Source organism: Bos taurus, chromosome 4 (assembly GCF_002263795.3).
Source record: "Bos taurus isolate L1 Dominette 01449 registration number 42190680 breed Hereford chromosome 4, ARS-UCD2.0, whole genome shotgun sequence".
Taxonomy (NCBI): domain Eukaryota; kingdom Metazoa; phylum Chordata; class Mammalia; order Artiodactyla; family Bovidae; genus Bos; species Bos taurus.
Window position 1 is genome coordinate 43,897,370 of NC_037331.1, and position 21,799 is coordinate 43,919,168.

A 21,799-nucleotide genomic window follows, 5' to 3' on the forward strand; every position below is an offset into this window, starting at 1 on the left:
CTTCAATCCTTTGGTAGATCCCAAAGCTTTTGACTGCTGAGCCTAGTGATTTCCACTGGCTAACTTCCACTGGCTGCTTTGGAGAATTCTAACAGTCAGGCAGCCTGACTCTCAGCTGCTCACTGGGCTTTGGGTGTATCATAAGTCATTCCTCTTGAGGAAAATGGTAGTGCCGCCTGATTTATGCCCATCAAAGGAACATCATGGGTTATACATTTCTGCTAGTGGGATCTTCAGGTCCAATATTTTTCATATTAATAGGGAATGTTAATAAATGAATTCAAACCACTTGCAGGTGTGAGTGGGTAGGTTGTGACTTATCTACATTCTGTTTTCAGATGGTGTCTGAACTAAGAGAGCATCTTTTGAGACATCTACAGGGTGTAGAAAAGAGAAAAATTGAACAGATGGTTCTGGACTACGTTTCAAAACTGGTTGGTTTTGCTTTATCTTCTCTACCCGTGCACCCTTCCCCCAACCCACCTCCTTGGTCCCCTGGTGTATAGTTTCCAGTATGTGGTTCAGTATGTTTTTCATATTAGGATTTTGGATCTCTCCTGTCCTCAAACCTGTATATATGATGCTGTAGATTGAAGAAAGGGGGGAAAGAACCAAAAAACAAGGAGAACAGGCCTTGGAAATGGTTTATTTTTCCCTTCCAGTAGTGGTTATATATGTTTATGGACCAGTGCATATATATGTTTACATATGTATGGAACAGTGATGAATTCAGCATGGGTGCCAAATGTTCATGTCATCTTGGCATTTTCCAGCTCCTTATTAAACTGTAGGTAGTAATTTCTATACATGGAGGTTTATGCAAACGTGAGAGAACTTGAATTTCAATTCTTAATTAGCTCCAACAGCCTAATTAGGCGAGATTCCAGCTCAGTTGTATAAATACTACCACGTTAGAATCTGCAGGTGAGATTGGCAGCTCATTCACTGGGTAGCCACTCATTGAAATTGTGTGATCGAACTTAATAACACTGATCCTTGTGTAAACAGAAGTGATGAGGCTGGATTGAAATTTGAGCCTGTCTTGGTATCATTCAAAATGCATATGGAACTGAGGCCTGACCCTACTTAGAATCTAGAAATAATATGATAGATAAAAATTTTTTAAGTATTTAAATATAAAGAAAGAGAAAAAAAAAAAAACTCCAATACTCCATTTCTCTAGTTTGGATAGGACTAGTGTGTAAATATGAACAAATATTTTTGCATTGAACTCCAGAAGATTCAATTTATTGGATATGGCCCTGATTTAATTTCATGTTCAATTTTTATAGTTTTCCCCTTTTATTGCAGTCACTGATATCTGTTTTTAAATGATATATTTGAATTTCTACAGCAAAGTTTGAGTTTTATAGTTTTTAATATATTAGGAGAGGTTGGTATTTGCATATACTAATGTGTACAAGCAGGGCATTGGAACTTTCTTAGATAATAATTCTTTGCGGTAGAAAAGGAGCTCACTTTACAAATGTGTTACTGATCTTTCTTATGTTGATACTGACTTGATTTCACTGTCCTTTTAAAAAATTTTTTTTGTTTGTTTATTTATTTTTGAATGTGCTGGGTCTTCATTGCTGTGCAAGCTTTTCTCTAATTGCAGCAAGTCGGGGCTACCCTCTGTTGCAGTGTGTAAGCTTCTCATTGCGGTAGCTTCTTGTTGCAAAACGCAGGCTCAAGGGTGCATGGGCTTAAGTAGTAACAGTGCATAGGTTCAACAGTTGCTATCACCAAGCTCTAGAGCACAGGCTCAATAGTTGTGGCGCATGGGTTTAGTTGCTGTGCAGCATGTGGGATCCTCCTGGACCAGTGATCAAACCTGTGTCTTCTGCACTGGCGGTAGATTCTTTACCATTGAGCCACCAGGGAAGCCCCCGTCTTTGTCCTTTCATGCTGCTGCTACTGCTGCTAAGTCACTTCGGTCGTGTCCAACTCTGTGTGACCCCATAGACAGCAGCCCATCAGGCTCCACCGTCCCTGGGATTCTCCAGGCAAGAACCCTAGAGTGGGTTGCCATTTCCTTCTCCAATGCATGAAAGTGAAAAGTGAAAGGGAAGTCTCTCAGTCGTGTCCGACTCTTCATGACCCCATGGACTGCAGCCCACCAGGCTCCTCCATCCATGGGATTTTCCAGGCAAGAGTACTCGAGTGGGGTGCCATTGCCTTCTCCGTGTCCTTTCATAATGCACAGTTATTTATCATATCATGTATCATCTTTCTTTCTGTTGACTTTAAACGTCCTCTTCCAGAGCGTTAGGGTTTTTCTTCAAGCATCAGTCTTCCCTTTAGTTAATCATATTAAAAAAAAAAAAATCCATGTGACACTAGTTTGTGCTAATATCTCCTAGAACCAATAGGACCAGAAATGGTAGCAATGTAGTCTCAGAAAACTGAGACTTGGTGCCCCCTGCCTTTCCAACCCAGCAGTCACTGACTGATGCCAAAGCTGCTTGCCCTGCCCAGAAGCAAACATCTGCATCTCCCAGTCCCCTCCTAGGAGGGTGACTGGACAGCCTTTAAAAATAAATCCTGGGAAGTTGCTGCAGAACCTGATTATATTGCTTGTGTGTTATCTTACATGATTTCAGCCAGGGAGAAACTGAGAATCTGTATCACTGAGAATAAATAGTGTCTGTCTGTGCTCATATGGAAACTCTTCCTAATTTTGCTCCCTGTCCTTTGCCTACATGTGCAGTGCATGGATTTGTGGTCCTGATAACAATTCCTTGAACACTGTCCTATTGCTGACAAGCTAGTAAAATATAGAACTTGACTTGAAACTAGTTTTACTTCACAATCCATGCTCGGGACCTCCATTCTGTTCAAAATCGCCTTTCCTCTGTCAGCTGTCTACCGTGTCACCCTTGCCACATAACAGGCCTAAGGCAAAATCCTGTTGCACTTGCCCTTCACTGGTGGACAAAGGCCTGTGATTGAGGGCCTGTGTTGTGAGCGGTGGGGCCAGTTAGCGGTGGGGAAGCCCCGCTGGGGCACTACCCACAATGACAGTGGATGCTCTGTTAGATGTGGCTGCACATTTTCAGTCTTTCCATTTTGAATTCCAGTGCTTCAGAATTGACCTCTGAAAGGCTGGTTCTATGTCCAGGCACAGCCTGAATGCCAGCTGCCCTGAATGTGCCTGTTAGAGCTATGGAAGCAGAGCAGTAGGGGCTCCTGAGGGGAAAGGGTGTGAACGGAGGTTAACAGACTCTCTTTACCCTCTAGCTGGATCTCATTTGCCAAATACTGGAAGCCAGTTGGAGGAAACATAATCTTCATCCCTGGGCTCTCCACTTGTACGCAAGTATTTCTTGCTCTGTTTTATTCTGGTGTGCAAAATGCTAAACAACTCTGCTGCTAGTATTAGCAAAGCCTTGATTAAACTTAGTAGATGAAAGTAACTTTCACAAGTTCTTACACCATCCGTCCTAGTTCTGAACTCAGCATTTAAAGTTATGCCCCTGCTTCTTCACCCGTCCTCTTTCTTTGGTATATGCTTGGTGAGAAGGGAGGGGCACATAAGCTCAGTACTGCCAAAAAGGGGAATTTGAGTTAACGCAATTTGTCATTTATGTGCCTACTGTCTCGTTAGATTCTAGGCATTACAACGATGGTCATCATCATATCTATGAAGCTTTCCATAGGGTATTGCCTTTCACTGATAGCATGAATTTCATCTGGACGTGGCACTCAGAGCCACTGCTTATGTGCAAATGGGGTTTGGAAATGAGCTGCTTGGCTGAATTGCTGCTTTGTTCTTTGACCTGCAGCAATAGACAGGCGAGTGCTGCTGAATTTGCGGTCTTTCACATCATGACCAGGATTTTGGAAGCTACTAACACTTTGTTTTTACCCCTGCCTCCTGGTAAGTCTTGGCTTTTTGTTGTTGTTGTAATAAATTTGTTCTGTCTTCTGGACTTTGGCACATTATGAGTTTAAGAAGGAGACCTCCTGAGTCTGAGAAATTTTTGGTCTCATGTCAGTGTAAGAGATGGGTCTGAGGTTGGTCTCTGCTGATCACATCTCCTCTGATTTTTTTTTTTTTTTTTGATATTTATTTATTTGGCTGTACCAAGTCTTAGTTATAACACCTGCAATCTTTAGTTGCGGCATTTGGGATCTAGTTCCCTGATCGGGGATAGAACTCAGGCCCCCTGTATTGGGAGCACACAGAGTCCTAGCCACTGGACCACCAGGGAAGTCTGCCTTGTATATTTTAAAGAGCAGATTGAAGGCCAAGAGAATAGCCAAGTCTAACTTCTATGGAAACTTGCTGGCGCGTGCTTTCTCAGTAGATGCGGGGAGCTTAGAGTCAACTATTGTTCCTTTCTGGAAAGATGAAGTACTGGGCAGGGGAAACGGGAGAAGTCTTTTAGGAGGGTATAGACTGCAGTGATGTGATCCATCTCCTCTTTCCTGGGGGAGGATTTACGGCCTCCTGCTGCGTCTTCTTAAGTGTCCGTAACTATTACCTGGATTCAAGGCCCTATGGACGAGGGAGCTGTGGTTAACCAGAAACTCTCTTCTGATTATTAAACTGTACTGTAGCTTGTCACCAACTTTAGGGGGCCAAATCTGGTCCCCATGCAACTGTCTAGGATATTTTGAACCAGTGAAAAACTTACGTTGATGTCTCCAGGCTTAGATTATCTGATCAAAAAAGTTAACACTCAGAAGGAAGTGAACCTGGCTGTGTTTCAAAAATTGAGTTGATTTTTATGTGTTCCTTGGAAACTGAAAACTTCCCTTGGGATTTTGAAACAGGACCAAATCAGGTCTCAAAACACTCTTGGCACATGTGTCTGCAACATTCATTTAATTGGTCATTTTTAAATTCAATCAACAAACATTTGTTGAGCAATTACATTCCAGGTACTGGGCTGGTAGTTAGAGCAGTTCCAAAAATTAACAAAAGTCTACTAGGGAAAATATGCATATAAATCAATATTCATTTTAAGAAACAAATAAGCTCCTGTTTACTCTAAACTGCTTAACTTATGCTGAATATGTTTAAGTTCTGATGAATTTTAAGCTTATGGTAGCTACTGCTGCTGCTGCTAAGTCGCTTCAGTCATGTCCGACTCTGTGCGACCCCATAGACAACAGCCCACCAGGCTCCCTGGTCCCTGGGGTTCTCCAGACAATAACACTGGAGTGGGTTACCATTTCCTTCTCCAATGCATGAAAGTGAAAAGTGAAAGTGAAGTCACTCAGTAGTGTCCGACTCTTTGCGACCCCATGAACTGCAGCACGCCAGGCCTCCCTGTCCATCACCAACTCCCGGAGTTCACTCATACTCACATCCGTCGAGTCGGTGATGCCATCCAGCCATCTCATCCTCTGTCGTCCCCTTCTCTTCCTGCCCCCAATCCCTCCCAGCATCAGACTCTTTTCCACTGAGTCAACTCTTTGCGTGAGGTGGCCAAAGTACTGGAATTTCAGCTATTTAGCATCATTCCTTCCAAAGAAATCCCAGGGCTGATCTCCTTTAGAATGGACTGGTTGGATCTCCTTGCAGTCCAAGGGACTCTCAAGAGTCTTCTCCAACACCACAGTTCAAAAGCATCAATTCTTTGGCGCTCAGCTTTCTTCACAGTCCAACTCTCACATCCGTACATGACCACAGGAAAAACCATAGCCTTGACTAGACGGACCTTTGTTGGCAAAGTAATGTCTCTGCTTTTGAATATGCTATCTAGGTTGGTCGTAACTTTCCTTCCAAGGAGTAAGCATCTTTTAATTCCATGGCTGCAGTCACCATCTGCAGTGATTTTGGAGCCCCCCAAAATAAAGTCTGACACTGTTTCCACTGTTTCCCCATCTATTTCCCATGAAGTGATGGGACCGGATGCCATGATCTTCGTTTTCTGAATGTTGAGCTTTAAGCCAACTTTTTCACTCTCCTCCTTCACTTTCATCAAGAGGCTTTTGAGTTCCTCTTCACTTTCTGCCATAAGGGTGGTATCATCTGCAGATCTGAGGTTATTGATATTTCTCTTGGAAATCTTGATTCCAGCTTGTGCTTCTTCCATCCCAGCATTTCTCATGATGTATTCTGCATATAAGTTAAATAAGCAGGGTGACAATATACAGCCTTGACGTACTCCTTTTCCTATTTGGAACCAGTCTGTTGTTCCATGTCCAGTTCTAATTGTTGCCTCCTGACCTGCATATAGGTTCCTCAAGAGGCAGGTCAGGTGGTCTGGTATTCCCATCTCTTAAAGAATTTTCCACAGTTTATTGTGATCCACACAGTCAAAGGCTTTGGCATAGTCAATAAAGCAGAAATAGATGTTTTTCTGGAACTCTCTTGCTTTTTCAATGATCCAGCGGATGTTTGCAATTTGATCTCTGGTTCCTCTGCCTTTTCTAAAACCTGCTTGAACATCAGGAAGTTCACGGTTCACATCTTGCTGAAGCCTGGCTTGGAGAATTTTGAAAATTACTTTACTAACGTGTGAGATGAGTGCAATTGTGTGGTAGTTTGAGCATTCTTTGGCATTGCCTTTATTTGGGATTGGAATGAAAACTGACCTTCTCCAGTCCTGTGGCCACCGCTGAGTTTCCCAAATTTGCTGGCATATTGAGTGCAGCACTTTCACAGCATCATCTTTCAGGATTTGAAATAGCTCAACTGGAATTCCATCACCTCCACTAGCTTTGTTCGTAGTGATGCTTTCTAAGGCCCACTTGACTTCACATTCCAGGATGTCTGGCTCTAGGTCAGTGATCACACCATCGTGATTATCTGGGTTATGAAGATCTTTTTTGTACAGTTCTTCTGTGTGTTCTTGCCACCACTTCTTAATATCTTCTGCTTCTGTTAGGTCCATACCATTGCTGTCCTTTATCGAGCCCATCTTTGCATGAAATGTTCCCTTGGTATCTCTAATTTTCTTGAAGAGATCTCTAGTCTTTCCCATTCTGTTGTTTTCCTCTATTTCTTTGCATTGATCGCTGAGGAAGGCTTTATTTATCTCTTCTTGCTATTCTTTGGAACTCTGCATTCAAATGCTTATATCTTTCCTTTTCTCCTTTGCTTTTCGCTTCTGTTCTTTTCATAGCTATTCGTAAGGCCTCCCCAGACAGCCATTTTGCTTTTTTGCATTTCTTTTCCATGGGGATGGTCTTGATCCCTGTCTCCTGTACAATGTCACGAACCTCAGTCCATAGTTCATCAGGCACTCTATCTATCAGATCTAGTCTCTTAAATCTATTTCTCACTTTCACTGTATAATCAGAAGGGATTTGATTTAGGTCATACCTGAATGGTCTAGTGGTTTTCCCTACTTTCTTCAATTTAAGTCTGAATTTGGCAATAAGGAGTTCATGATCTGAGGCACAGTCAGCTCCCGGTCTTGTTTTTGCTGACTCTATAGAGCTTCTCCATCTTTGGCTGCAAGGAATATAATCAATCTGATTTCGGTGTTGACCATCTGGTGATGTCCATGTGTAGAGTCTTCTCTTGTGTTGTTGGAAGAGGGTGTTTGCTATGACCAGTGTGTTCTCCTGGCTAAACTCTATTGGCCTTTGTCCTGCTTCATTCCATATTCCAAGACCAAATTTGCCTGTTACCCCAGGTGTTTCTTGACTTCCTACTTTTGCATTCCAGTCCCCTATAATGAAAAGGACATCTTTTTTGGGTGTTAGTTCTAAAAGGTCTTATAGGTCTTCATAGAACCGTTCAACTTCAGCTTCTTCAGTGTTACTGGTTGGGGCATAGATTTGGATTACAGTGATATTGAATGGTTTGCCTTGGAAACGAACAGAGATCATTCTGTCGTTTCTGAGACTGCATCCAAGTGCTGCATTTCGGACTCTTTTGTTGACCATGATGGCTACTCCATTTCTTCTAAGGGATTCCTGCCCATAGTAGTAGATATAATGGTCATCTGAGTTAAATTCACCCATTCCAGTCCATTTTAGTTTGCTGATTCCTAGAATGTCGACGTTCACTCTTGCCATCTCCTGTTTGACCACTTCCAATTTGCCTTGATTCATGGACCTGACATTCCAGGTTCCTATGCAATATTGCTCTTTACAGCATTGGACCTTGCTTCTATCACCAGTCACATCCACAGCTGGGTATTCTCTTTGCTTTGGCTCCATCCCTTCATTCTTTCTGGAGTTATTTCTCCACTGATCTCCAGTAGCATATTGGGCACCTACCGACCTGGGGAGTTCCTCTTTCAGTATCCTATCATTTTGCCTTTTCATACTGTTCATGGGGTTCTCAAGGTCAGAATACTGAAGTGGTTTGCCATTCCCTTCTCCAGTGGACCACATTCTGTCAGACCTCTCCACCATGACCCGCCGGTCTTGGGTGGCCCCACAGGGCAAGGCTTAGTTTCATTGAGTTAGACAAGGCTGTGGTCCGTGTGATTAGATTGACTAGTTTTCTGTGATTATGGTTTCAGTGTGTCTGCCCTCTGATGCCCTCTTGCAATACCTACTGTCTTACTTGGGTTTCTGTTACCTTGGACTTGGGGTATCTCTTCATGGCTGTTCCAGCAAAGCACAGAGGCTGCTCCTTACCTTGGATGAGGGGTATCTCCTCACCACCGCCCCTCCTAACCTTGAACATGGAGTAGCTTCTCTAGGCCCTCCTGCGCCCGCGCAGCCACCACTCCTTGGGTGTGGGGTATTAGCCAATTTTATTTAATTTGTTCTTTCCTATACATCTACCCATCCATTCCTCATTAATTTGCTCCTTTGTGCATTCATTTTCCACTGACTGTATATGGTATCCATTTTTGTGCCAGGTGTTGTTTTAAGTACTTTACATAAATTAGCGTATTTAATTTTCATAATGATGCTAAGTGATAAGAGCTTAAATTGAACCACATTAAATTATTTCTATGTAATCAGCTTTTGACCAACAAAGATGGCACTTTCATACAGTTCCATTTAATAGTATTCCTATCTTATAGATGGTGAAATTGAGGCACAGAAAGGAATTAACTTGCCTAAAGTCACATAGCTATTGAGCAACAGAGCAGCACTCAAATCCAGGGAGTTTGGCTCTAAAATCTATGCTTCTAACTACTATTCTGTGCTGCCTCTTGAATTCAACTAAATCCAGTTGAATTAGTTGATATTGAAACATTGGCTATTTATGGGTGCAGAAAATCCCCACAGCACATCTCAGCTTCTTGGCATTTGTGAAGTATCTGATACAGTCTGGAATCCATTATACTTTCTCTATCCATACACCTTATCTTACAAGATCTGCTTGTAGTGGAGGCACAAAAGGAGTTTCTTGTGACTTTGTAGGGATCTGAAAGTGACGGTTCATGAGAAGAATGGCAGGTTTTAAATGGAATATGAATTGTGAAGTACCCTCTAGAAAGAATGAAAGGATTTCATGAAAGTTATGTATGGTTTTCTGGCTTAAATTCTTAAATGCTTGTCTTTAATACAATAGACCTGGTAGAGGAATGTTCACCATGGATATCTAAACTCCTTTTATATATAAATAAAACTGACTCACTGGGGATAATATTCTATCTGGGAGATCATAAAAATGCACTTTCTACGGAACGTTGCATTTCTTCACAGAGATGGATAACAACAGAAAACAGAAAAACGTTACCCATAGTGACTGAGAATTATCATGAGTAAGACTTAAATGGCTGGTGTCCATGGATCAAGTAAGGAAGAGCAGTTTCTCTTTCTCTTTTTTTCTGAAATGCTTCTCTAATATGAAGTGGCACTGGATTGTGTGTGTGTGTAAATGCAGGTTACTTTTTGTGCGTTCATATGTAAATGAACTTGCTTTCCAGGCCCCCTGGACTAATGAGAACTGTTTGAGTTCCAAGTACAGGAACATGTAACTGGAATTAAAGATCAAAAAGTGAATGGGGCCCACAGAAGGGAAGTCATAGTTTAGAGCTGGAGCATTTACAATATAAAAGGGACCTGTGTTCCCCTTACTGCCTGGAAAAGGCCCAGAGTCCTAGAGGATGAGTACTAGGGTTGGCTGGCGGAAGAACTCTCTCTTTTGGAACTGATGCCTTCTTCTGCCCAGTTTGCTCTGTTGCTTAAAGCTGACATGCTGAGCGGAAGCCAAGAACGGGCTGTTGAATTTGGGACTGTGCCCTTGGGAAAGAGGATGAAAGGGCATCAGGGATCTTTAGGACATGGATGTGGGGCTAGAGAGGGATTTTGAATCCAGAGAACTATAAGATCAGTAGCCTATTATAAACTCTGTTTCAGAAATAATCTCATAACTTTTTTAATCTTGGGAAGACTGTCCAAATCCATTTGAAAAATCTCATGTTTCTAATTATCTAGTAGAATCTTTTTTTTTTTTGAATCAGGGCTTTTGGAAGATTCATCCCATTGTCAGCCCATTAACATTTGCTTGCGGGCAGAGTCTGAACTTTATCTGACCTCAGTGTTGCCAGTGATGGGACTCAAGTCTCCCTCTGCTCGTGATTCATGTGCTTGAAGAAAGAAGCTCTACGACCTCTCTGAATCCAAGTCCCAGCTGTCTTTGGCCATCATGTCTTCGTCATGTGTGCCTTTCAGACTAGTCAGTGAATCTTCGTCATTCCCCACCCACATCTAATCAGTTTCCAAGCCAGTTCATATCACATTGCCCCTCCAGTCCCTTCCCTCCCTGTCACTATCAGTGTCCGCGATCCCTCCTGCACAGGTTCATGCCCTGGCCTCCCAGCAGGCCTTCATTCCTCTGGTGGTAGCAAACTGTCACTCCTGTCCATTCTTTGCCTGCAGAGAGTGTCTGACTCTTTGTGACCCCATGGACTGTAGTCCACCAGGCTCCTCTGTCCATGGAATTTCCCAAGTAAGAATACCGGAGTGGGTTGCCATTTCCTTCTCCAGGGGATCTTCATGACCCAGAGATAGAACCCCCATCTTCTGTGTCTCCTGCACTGCAGGCAGATTCTTTACCTGCTGAGCCATCAGGGAAGCCCATTCTTTGCCTATTGCTATGTTAATATTCCGAAAGTAAAATTCAGAACCTCCAACCATCCTGCTCAAAAGCTTCCAGTGCCTCTCCAGAGTTTACTAGATGACAGATTCCTTGCTGTCATTCAGCATTCAATCCCTGACACCTACATTCAGAGCACCCTTTACTTTTCCGTCGTAGAACTGGTCATTAAAAAAGTGTATATTTATTTTGTGATTATTTGATTGTCAGTCTTCCCTTTAGACTGGAAAGTGGATGGGAGCAGCAGTCATGCCTGTTCTCATCACTGCGCACCCAGCCCCTTTGCCTGTTGATTGAATAAATTAACCTTTCCAGCCTTACCTCCCACTATTCCCCTTACACATCTGTTCTAACCCAACCGATTGTTTACTCTTTCCTGAATGTGCCACATACTTTCTTACCTTTGAGCCTCTGCTCATATTATTCCATTAATGCCAGTTATTGAGGCAAGATAACATGGTTAAAAGCCTAGACTAAAATGCTGCAGCCTGGGTTCAAATGTCCTCTCTGCCACTTCCTATTTGTATGATCCTGGGAAGTTTTCTTAGCTCCTGTGAATCTTGGTTTCCCAATTTATAAAATAAGGATCGCGCAGTACCCACCCCGTGGTGTTATATGAGAACCAAGTGAGCCTGTACGTAGATGAAAGACCTCAGAACGTGTCTGGTACTAGTCACGGTTGTTGGACCGTGTGCCAGGCTCTTCACAGACCTGGCTCGAGTTCTCACAGCAGCCCTGCGGGAAAGGTGCTGGTGAGTCTATTTGAGGGATGAAGAGACAGAGACCAGAAAGGCTTACTTACCTGTATCTAGTAAGCAGCACAGCATAATTCTGGCCTCTGTTTACTCAGACCCACAGGGCTTTTGCTGCTTCTCCAGTCTGTACGTTCTCTCACAGCATTTCCGCTGTCAGGAATGGCATCAGCCCTTCAAAGCACCTCTCACCTGACATCCAAGAGGGCTTTTCTGGTTCTCTTCCAGTCTGATATCTTCTTCTCCCATGGATGTTGTGTGTCTGGGTTAGTGTTAATAGTGGACTTAGAGCTCTAGCTTTGTGAGAACTAGGGTAGCCCTGCCCATGAGACTTAAGAGTGCCTTTTTACTGAATTCCTATAGGTTTAGCTATCTAACCATATCATTTTAGTTTTTCTTTTCTATGACTTAGTTCAAGGAGACCCCAAAAGCCTTTCTCCAGGGCATACCCAGAGATTAGTCCTAAAAAGCATTCCCTTCTGGTCCAAATATTTTCCCCTTCAATAAAATGGTCCCTGGCCATCAGCCTTAGCCTGGGCATGTGGAGTTTGAAGCTCTTCTGTTAATTTTTCTATTTTGCAATTTTACCATTGAATTATAGACCTATTAAAAGTATTTAAAAAAAAACTATATAAAAGAACTGTATAAAAAAAGTCCATTTTTATGCACTCTTCTTCACTTTGGCCTAGGAAGATGTACAAGGTGGAGGGAATACATGTTCACTGGGAACTTACTATATACCATACTTAGTTGTGATAATACAAAGAAGGAACCTTGGACCTTATCTTCAAGGGTCTTCAAGAAGCATTTATTTGACTCTAGGCACCAAGCGGGGAGCTGAGTGCTTTACTGCCATCACCAGACTCATTTCCTCTGGGAGGCTGGAGATGCTGACTGACCATGTTTATCATCCTGGATCTCTCTTCCCAGGTTTTCACACTCTGCACATGATCCTTGGCGTCCGCTGTCTGCCTTTGCATAACCTGTTGCATTACATTGATCATGGAGTATTACTTCTCACAGAAGCAGCTGTCACAAGGCTCATGAAAGGTAAGGCCTCTGAGTTTGCCTTATCCCAGCCCCCAGCACCCCCAGGGCTGCCTTTGTGGGTATGCGACTGTGTGGTCACTCCAGGCCCTGCCACACTCAGAAGGGCCCACACACAGTTTAATGTTCTGGCTTCAGTCTATAGCTGAAGACGGGCTCCATGATTCCACAGCTGGGCCTGCTGAGTGCAGTTCGTTTCCCGTAACCATCCTTGGGCCAATGTGCCTTAGCCCTTCAAGGGCTTCTCAATCCACACACAATTATTAGACTCCTTTTCTGTACATGAGAGTACTTGAGGATAGGAGACTGAAGGCTTGTTTCTCAAGAAAAATCTCATAAAATGGCTTGCTTTCAGCTGATTAACTCTGTCCTCTCAAAGTAAGACTTGGAATGCAAGGAAAAATGAGAGATACAGTACCTATGGGAATTTGAACTTGAAAAAAGGTCTATAATATAATAACTATCAAATTATTTGACTGTGGTATTTTATAGATGAGTTTTGTTAATATATATTGAAGTACTTGCCATTCCTCAAGGTGCCTTCTGTTTTAAGTTAGCAAAATTGCTTTTGTGACTAGCAGCCTGTTTCAGAACCCTGTTCCATGATATATAGCAGCAGCTTCATTAAGAAATCCCTTTTTTATTCATAGAGACACAAACTAATATTTTCATAGCGTTGTTAGACTTATCTTGGAAAACAAGGTTGAGACGTGTTATCAGGATGAAGCACTGAAATATTAACTTGCTCAGGTATTAAAATGGAGATTTCTGTTTTGTTTTGTTTTCTTTTTGTTTTGTTTTGTTTTGTTTGCCAATTTCTAACTTTCTCGTAGATCTGGACAATACAGAGAAAAATGAAAAACTAAAATTCAGCATCATTATGCGGCTTCCTCCGGTAAACCTGAAGTATACTTTATTTTCTAAGCCTTGGCATGTACTTTCTTCAATTTTTTCTCACAAGAAGAGCATTTACTTGCTTTTGGGTTGAAGTCAATTGAATTTTTCACGCTGTAGCCTTTTCCAAGAAATCCCATCCATCCCCACCCCTCTGTCTGCTGCCCCTGCTGGGCCTACCGAGTACTTGCCCCTCTGGCTGTGTGTGTGCTTCTTGGCACAGACCACATAGAATGCTTAACCATTTTCTCCTCTTAGGAAACCACAGTAATATTTACATCTGTGAGTCTGAGGGGAGGCAGAAGGGAAACACATGCTTTTGGCATTTAAACTGATAAATTTAAATACAGGTGAGGTCAGAAGGTTCTGGAACTGTATTTCCTCCCACTGTTGTTCCTGCCATGGCAGGAAAACATTCCCGGGTTGAAGGAAAGATGAGAAACATGAGCGAAAGGGTTAAACAGGCACTGCTTGTTTTTGTGGAGGATATTAGCTCTCTGAGTCAGAAATGCTGTGAAATTAAGAAATCCCACTGCAAGGTCTTCAGAGCCTCTAACTCTGTGGACTTCCTGGCCCCGAGAGCCTTGGCCAGCTCTGTGCTGTTTACATACAGTAAACACTCATATCTCTAGCATGATCCTCCCACCAAGGGGTGTCTGATGCCTTTCGGGACCTCATCATCTTGCTTTGTAACGTCTTCTCACCTTCACAGGCTTACCGAAGCAAAGGCAAGAATAGAAAACAAAGCATATTTTCCATGGCTAGATCTCTCTGGGGAATATCTCTGAACATTTAGTTTGGTTTCTGAACATGTTTTTTTTTCCCCCTTATACTCTTAGGGAATTGAAATTTTTGGGCAAGACATTTTCAGAGTACATGCCTATAACCTTTAGCTTCATATTAAAATACCACTTAGGGTTGACATGCACATACTCAGTTTTGAAGAGTAACAGATGAACTCCATTTAAAAAAAAAAAGAGTTCGGCAACATCAGTGCACAAATTGCTTTCCACAGAGTTGCGTTTAAGGGAGTATTTATTCAAAATTCAGAAGCATACCTCATAGGAAATGGCCTTTCTCCAAGATCATTAACTATAAAGATGACATCTTTTAGACTAACTAGCTGGAATACAGCTTGTAAAATTATGAATAGATATAAGATAAATTTATTTATTGCTGAGAGCTATAGGTTCCTCTCTCTCTTTTTCCATATTTTTAATTACTGACTTAAATTTTTTTAGTGTGGAAGGTACAGAGATTCCTATATACCCCCTGTCCCCACACATGCACGACCTCTCTCATTATCAACAGCCCCCACCAGAATGGTCCATCTTCTACAATGGATGAACCCACACTAACACATCATAATCATTGAAGTCCATAGATAACATCAGGGTTCATGCTTGGTGTTGGTCATTCTGTGAGTTTGGACAAATGTATAAGGAGATATCTCTCATTGTAGTATATACAGAGTATTTTCACTGCCCTAAAAATCCTCCTCTACATATTTTTTTAATTTGCAAAAATAGCTTACAGGTCAGAAGATCTGTCGACTTTGGGATCATCCTGTTAGTTCTAATATAATTTCCCGGAACCATGTAAAGCGACTGCTTCAGAACTACAACAAACAGGTGAGTCTGTGTGGAGCGGAGCCCTGCTATATGTTTTTTTGGAGCTTCTTTGTCCATTTTATGAATGGCCTTTCTTGGTGCTGAAGTATGGACAGCAATTTATAGTTCTTACCACTTTAAGTTCATGCTTTTTTGGAGAATCAACTGACTTTACAGCTGTTTCCCTTTTAGCCCTGGAGTTCTGTAATGGACAAGTCGTCATTCAGTGTAGAATTTCTGCCTCTGAACTACTTCATTCACATCCTGACAGACATCGAGTCCTCCAATCCAGGTAAGTCACTCCTCTGTTTCTCAGAATTTGCCTGTTTTCCCTTGATACATCCATCAGTCTCTATTTACTTCTGTGTACCCTTTTCTTGCCAAAATGTCCCTTACTGGTAAGTAGGATCTTACTGCATTTGGTTTTAATTAGCAATATACAGTTTACTACCTGTAAATTACCAAGAAATTACTACAGAAATTACCAAGGGAATAACCACCTTTCAGGTTTTAAAAAAATTAAGAGTTATAACCCATTTGGTTTGTGTGAATGGCCTTTCTTGGTGCTGAAGATTAATAAATTTTAACAACACATTCTCAGAATAATACGTTTTACTAGGATATAAAATAACTATGATTTCAGTGAGTTGTAGGCACCATATTATAAATGTTCTATGACCTCATAGTAACTCTTTTCTCTGTTTTTTCTTTCAGCTCTGTATGCTTTTGAAGGACATGACAATGTGGATGCAAAATTTGTAGAGGAAGCAGCTCTGAAACACACCGCAATGCTTTTAGGATTATAAAGAGAAAATACAGTTATATCTGCTTCCAATATTTTAATCTTGCTTATTAGCTCCATTCTCATTGAGAATTCTTTAGCGATATTTTATATTGGTAACCAAAGTCAGAGTACCTTGTTGAGCCCTCTGAAGGTCAGTTTAATAATACTTTGTTCAGCTAGAACTAAACCATTGTGCTTTATCCCATTTTGAACAGCAGATGAACAGTCAAGTGTAGAGAAATGACAACCTGTCCAAGGAGGTATGCAATGGTGTAAATTCTTCCAAGTGACTGATCTTCCTAGTACTCTCATAGGCCAAAAGTTAGCTTCTGTTATACTCTGAAATAAAATATGCTTCAAAAATGCAGGAACAGTGCTTAGAAAAACAAAAATTAGATGTGTCATTATGTGACAAGCAGAAAAATTAAAAGTTGCAGAAAAACTCTATTGGAAAGAGGATACTTTTTTAAAAAACTAAATTTAAACAAAGTGAGATATATTAATTCCAGTACAGAATAATTTGTAGAATACAACAATTTGAACATACATAGAGTAGGATTTGTCTTTGTGAAGGTTCAGATGAAACTGTATTTAATATTGTAAAGAGTTTTTTTTTTATATTTATAGAAGTTTGATTTAGCCATACCTCATCATTTAAAAAGGAGAAGGCGATGGCACCCCACTCCAGTACTCTTGCCTGGAAAATCCCATGGATGGAGGAGCCTGGGGTTGCTAAGAGTCTGGCACGACTGAGCGACTTCACTTTCACTTTTCACTTTCATGCATTGGAGAAGGAAATGGCAACCCACTCCAGTATTCTTGCCTGGAGAATCCCAGGGACAGAGGAGCCTAGTGCGCTGCTGTCTATGGGGTTGCACAGAGTCGGACACAACTGAAGTGACTTAGCAGCAGCAGCAGCAGCAGCATTTAAAAAAAACACTGAAAGTTTTAGCCTGCCTCCTTTGTTCTTTGAACTTTGCCTTTTCATTCCTGTCAAGAATCATGAGTCCATGAACATGTTCCCCAAACCCCATGAAGCCTAATGAGTTCTCCCACTTTTCTTTTTTTCCCCTTTCTCTTCTACAGTGACATTCTGACCATAAAATAGCTGCTTCCTGTAAAAAAGCCCATGACCCTTTTTTTGTTCCCTCAGTGAACTTGTAAAATTTTAATGATTACAAACATCACTAGCTGGTATAATAATTAAGCTTTTCTAAAATCATCATTGTATTCTAAAAATTATCCTTTCCTACAGAATTTCCCGTTTTGGTTAAATCTTTCACAGTCACTGAGGCTCAAAATCTTGGAGCCATATCAGCAAGGCGGTGCTGATTTTTCCTCCTGATAAGGTCACTATTTTTCATTCCCTACACTTTCCCTTTCTCACCAGGTTTGTTTCTGTTGCTTTCTGGTCTAATTCATCTGACGCATATTTGAGATAAACACTGCTGCTGCTAAGTCGCTTCAGTCGTGTCCGACTCTGTACGACCCCATAGACGGCAGCCCACCAGGCTCCTCTGTCCCTGGGATTCTCCAGGCAAGAACACTGGAGTGGGTTGCCATTTCCTTCTCCAATGCATGAAAGTGAAGAGTGAAAGTGAAGTCGCCCAGTCGTGCCCGACTCTTAGTGACCCCATGGACTGGAGCCTACCAGGCTCCTCCGTCCATGGGATTTTCCAGGCAAGAGTACTGGAGTGGGGTGCCATTGCCTTCTCCGGAGATAAACACTAGTTTGATCCTATCACCACTTTCCTCATAATCCTTCCAGCACTTGGCATTTACTACAGGGTAAATTCCAAACTCCTTGACATGTAAGACCTCCAACATCCTGGCCTCATACACTTCCCTAGTACTAGTGTCCCTTCATACCACGCTGGCTTACTGGGCCTGGAGCACGGCTTTTGTCTTCTTACTTCCAAGTCTTGCTCAGGTTATTTCCCCACCTGGAATTCCCCTCCACTTATTAAAATCTTATTTATGCTTAAGGGCCAGATAAAAAGTTGCGTCTGAGTGATCGATCCCTGGCCACTCCAGTGCACAGTGGTATCTCACTCTCCAGACCTGTAGCATTGTTGTAATATTTAAGCATTCAAACCTTTCTGATTTTTACAGATTATTTTTCCTTTTGATATTGTTAAACCTCTTATGTGTTTGTTTTTTGAATCCCTAATTACTGATCCTACAGCACAGCAGCTGTGTGTAAGTATGCAGTATTTTCTGGCATTAACCACAGCTTATACAGCATCACTTATAGGCACTCCCAAGGAATTGCTTTTTAATGATTTCACAAAGCAGTCAGGTAGGTTCAGGACTCCTAGACTGAGGAGGAGATTCAGTCTCAATGTAGATCCAGTCTATCAGGTGGGGGCTTGGCACAGATTTTGTTTGATTTAGCAAAACAAACGAATGTGATATTTCTCACTCCCAGAGTAGAGAAATTAAATTCGTAACTGATATCAATATGAAATGACAGTAGTTTGAGCATATTAACGAGTGGAAAAACCACAGGCTTCAAATCTACTTGTGTATTTTTATATGAGAAAGTAAACAGAATCATGAAAGTACATTTGGGTGCAATACAATATAGAGTAATGAAATAAGTGAAACTGGCCTCAGTTTCAACTCTTTCACATGCAGAGTTATAAATGTTTTCATTGAAATTTTGAAAGATCTGGCATCAAAAGAAAGTAATCACAAGTATATTTGCCTATAATATTGGGGAGAATCTAGTTTTAAAAGGTAAAATAGGGCATGAATGTTTTGCACAAAAGGATTCTTTGTTTGTAAACAGAATCACTTATAATGTCACTTTAAAAAAGTCAAGGTCCCTTACTGCTTTTCAGTTTAGATTTATCAACATCAACTTCCAGTATAGCTATTTACTTAACAAAGTGAGTTATGCCCCTGTGATACTTGGGATATTTTTCTTTTAAACCATTTTTTCTTTCTCTTTAAAATGAATATATTGAGCAGGATCTCCTTTTCTTTCTGTAATAAAGACCACTGCCAATTTCTGTACTTTGGTTGAAAAGGTATTTATTTTTATTGCATTTGTATAACACTCAGACTACTATATATTTCTGAAATGTAATCAAGAGATGGAGTGAAAAAGAAAAATCGATGAGTATGAATGGAAGGAAGTATATGTTGTCGTCTGTTGGGTAATTGTGGATACTGTGTTTGTTTGTAATTTAGGGCTGTTTGCTGACATTTTCCAGCTGTGGATGTGAAGAAGCCTGGTTGAAGTATCTCCTTCAGAAGCCTGGGTTGGTTCACATGTTCAGATTTCAATTGGCTTTATAACAGGTTTCCTTATGTGTCTTATGTTAGCCCCAGGTTCACTGGGTTTGAAAGGAGCCAGAGCGCCATACGGTTTTGGCAGAGGAAGAGTGGCCTCTGCCTCTGGGATGTAGGCATTTGGACGCTGCTCCGCAGTTGTGTAAACACCATTGGGCAGCTGGCGAGTTTCAGCTTCCAAGAACTCCTGCAAAGAATGATTTATCCTTTTCAGTTTTTGAAAACAGTGGTTAAGTCACTTCATCCCCAGGGCCCATCAGACACAGCTGGGTCTGAGCACCCGTTGGCTATGCTGGCCAATATTCCAAGGGACAAAAGGGTGTGAGGGTAGAGTCACCAAACACACACACCCCCACACACATTTCCTCTCACTAGAATGAGCCATGTTGCTCAAGCATCACTCTGTTCCTGGGGTATAGGGTCTACCATAAACTGGTTGATAGGGCCTAAAGTCACCATGTTCCAAACTTAGTATCTTACATTAAGCACTAGTTATTTCCATGTCTGTGACAAAGGCAGGATAATCTATTTCCTTTGGTAGGTCATTGGTGAGCAAATGGTACAAAGGAAGAGTAAAATAGAATTAGAGGAAAGTGGTCAGCAGCTTGCTTTGAGCCTCAAGATTCTGCCTGTGTTTCTGGAAAACAGGTTGGGGGGGGGTGGGTTGGGAAATGGAGACAGGTAAATGACAGCTGGGACACCACAGGTAAAAATCTGAATGTCTTCAAAAATACAATCCTAGGCAGTGAGTGTGAGAATGATAAGTCAGACCCTATTTTCAAGAATTCTTAGTATGTGTTTGGAATACACTTTTTTCTTGGCTTAGAGAGTGAATAGTGATCTTCTGGGGATGTCTGCCCCATAGTCAAGAGTAAGTTGTAGGTCTCTTTTGAAAGAGATGCCTAATTCCACTCTAAGATTATTGAAAAATCATGGGAGTAGGAAAAAGAACTGGACACACAGCTCCTAAGTGGGGTCAGTGATAGAGTTAGGTCACTGGTGGGAGAAGAAGGGTGGCGCTGGAGTCATCGCTTTTGCACCAAATGTAGAGTCTTCAGAAACCTGTGATGAGCTTATGCCTGAGGCCTTACAATATGCTGTGGTGGCCACAGCAGATGGACATCGAAGAGTAAGGTATGGTCTGAGCAGGGCTGCAAAGACAGAGACCAGAGATCTAAGATAAAACCAATGCCAGCATGGACATTGCCATGCTAGTGGGAGGCCCTGGCGTGGGACTTGGTGCTTGCCAAATGTTCTCCAGGGAATATTCTGACGCTTTGCACTGTTGTACTTTTGACTACCTACGTAATAGCTTAAAAAGAGCAAAACTTCTCTCTAATGAGTTGTTGGGACTCTGTGTGCTGTGGAGTAGAAAAATTTCATGTATTTTGGGAGATTGACAATCCCTGAAACAGCCCTTCCTGGCACACTTTACAAATGCAATGTAGAAAATAAAGAAGCCATAGCTTACCCGAGACTTTTCAGCGATGGCCATGGCATACATTTCTTCATCTCGAAGTACTTTCAACCATTCTCTCTCAATCTCTTTATTGAGGGGAAGACCCTTTTCCATCCTGGAATTGCAAGTGAAGATGAACTCTTCCTTCTCCTTGACTTCCTTTTGGAGTTCAATGGCCATAGCTTGTTTCATGGACAGCTCAGCAACAAGAGCCATCATTTTTTCAGTAGCATCTTTGATCTTTTTCTGGTAGCCATTCATCTAGGATTAAAAAGCCCAAGGCTTAGCCTATGTACACACTCCATGAAGACAGGCTACTGGCTGTCTGTGATAGTGGGTGGCATTCTTGCCTGAAGAAGGGAGAGGTTAAGTGGGAATTCACAGAGACTAAGCACTGGAGAAGACCTCAGAGATTCAGCCCAACACTCTGGCTGTGAAATAAGGACAAGGAGGAGGGAAAAGAAAGAGATCTGTTCATCTAGTCAATGGATTTCCAGGTGGGTAGAATTGAGGGGAATAGTTTAGTGTCTCCATATTTAAGAGGTGGTAAGAACAAGGGAAAGGATATTCTTGATGTCTAAGTTTTGACCTGATTTTGCCTTCTTACTAGTTTGCTACTTATCCGGGGGGAGAATCTGATAAAATGGAACAGTATTAGTTACAGTGTATTAACACTGGCTTAAAAAAGATAATCAGCATCTGTGATGATTTTTAATAGAAGCTATTACCCTTCAACATGTGTGTTTTATTGATGCATCATTATGAGGTCATCATTATGAGGTCATAAGCAAGCATGAGCTGAACTGGACCATCTGGACAGTAATTTGAAGTGTAATATCCCTAGTTGTATGTGTTTACATACATGTCCTTACCTTTTCATATAAGCTATTTATCATTGAATTAAAGAATCAAAGAATTAAAAGATAAGAATAAGTGGAAATTTTGATTTTAAAGGACAGAAAAGAAGTAAAAGTTGGAATTGGCGGT

The 21,799-nt window shown here is 41.6% G+C and overlaps 2 protein-coding genes across 6 annotated transcripts in view; one reads left to right on the forward strand and one right to left on the reverse strand.

Moving 5' to 3' along the window:
- Window positions 1-19,074, forward strand: part of GSAP (gamma-secretase activating protein) — a 101,105-nt gene extending 82,031 nt beyond the window's left edge. For 3 of the 4 annotated variants that reach the window (XM_024990898.2, XM_059885738.1, XM_059885739.1), the window contains 8 exons: window positions 339-434; window positions 3,241-3,311; window positions 3,786-3,880; window positions 12,652-12,771; window positions 13,602-13,663; window positions 15,192-15,293; window positions 15,465-15,564; window positions 15,987-19,074. In XM_024990898.2, the coding sequence (XP_024846666.1) occupies window positions 339-434; window positions 3,241-3,311; window positions 3,786-3,880; window positions 12,652-12,771; window positions 13,602-13,663; window positions 15,192-15,293; window positions 15,465-15,564; window positions 15,987-16,078 (738 nt within the window). In that variant the 3' untranslated portion in view covers window positions 16,079-19,074. The remainder of the gene's footprint in view (window positions 1-338; window positions 435-3,240; window positions 3,312-3,785; window positions 3,881-12,651; window positions 12,772-13,601; window positions 13,664-15,191; window positions 15,294-15,464; window positions 15,565-15,986) is intronic. The other variant, NM_001193061.1, reaches the window with a different exon arrangement.
- A 1-nt stretch (window position 19,075) lies between these two features.
- Window positions 19,076-21,799, reverse strand: part of CCDC146 (coiled-coil domain containing 146) — a 141,502-nt gene continuing 138,778 nt past the window's right edge. Inside the window, exons 18-19 of one of the 2 annotated variants that reach the window (XM_005205333.5) lie at window positions 20,825-21,073; window positions 19,076-19,540 (exon numbers count right to left, since the gene is read on the reverse strand). In XM_005205333.5, the coding sequence (XP_005205390.1) occupies window positions 19,337-19,540; window positions 20,825-21,073 (453 nt within the window). In that variant the 3' untranslated portion in view covers window positions 19,076-19,336. The remainder of the gene's footprint in view (window positions 19,541-20,824; window positions 21,074-21,799) is intronic. The other variant, NM_001205487.3, reaches the window with a different exon arrangement.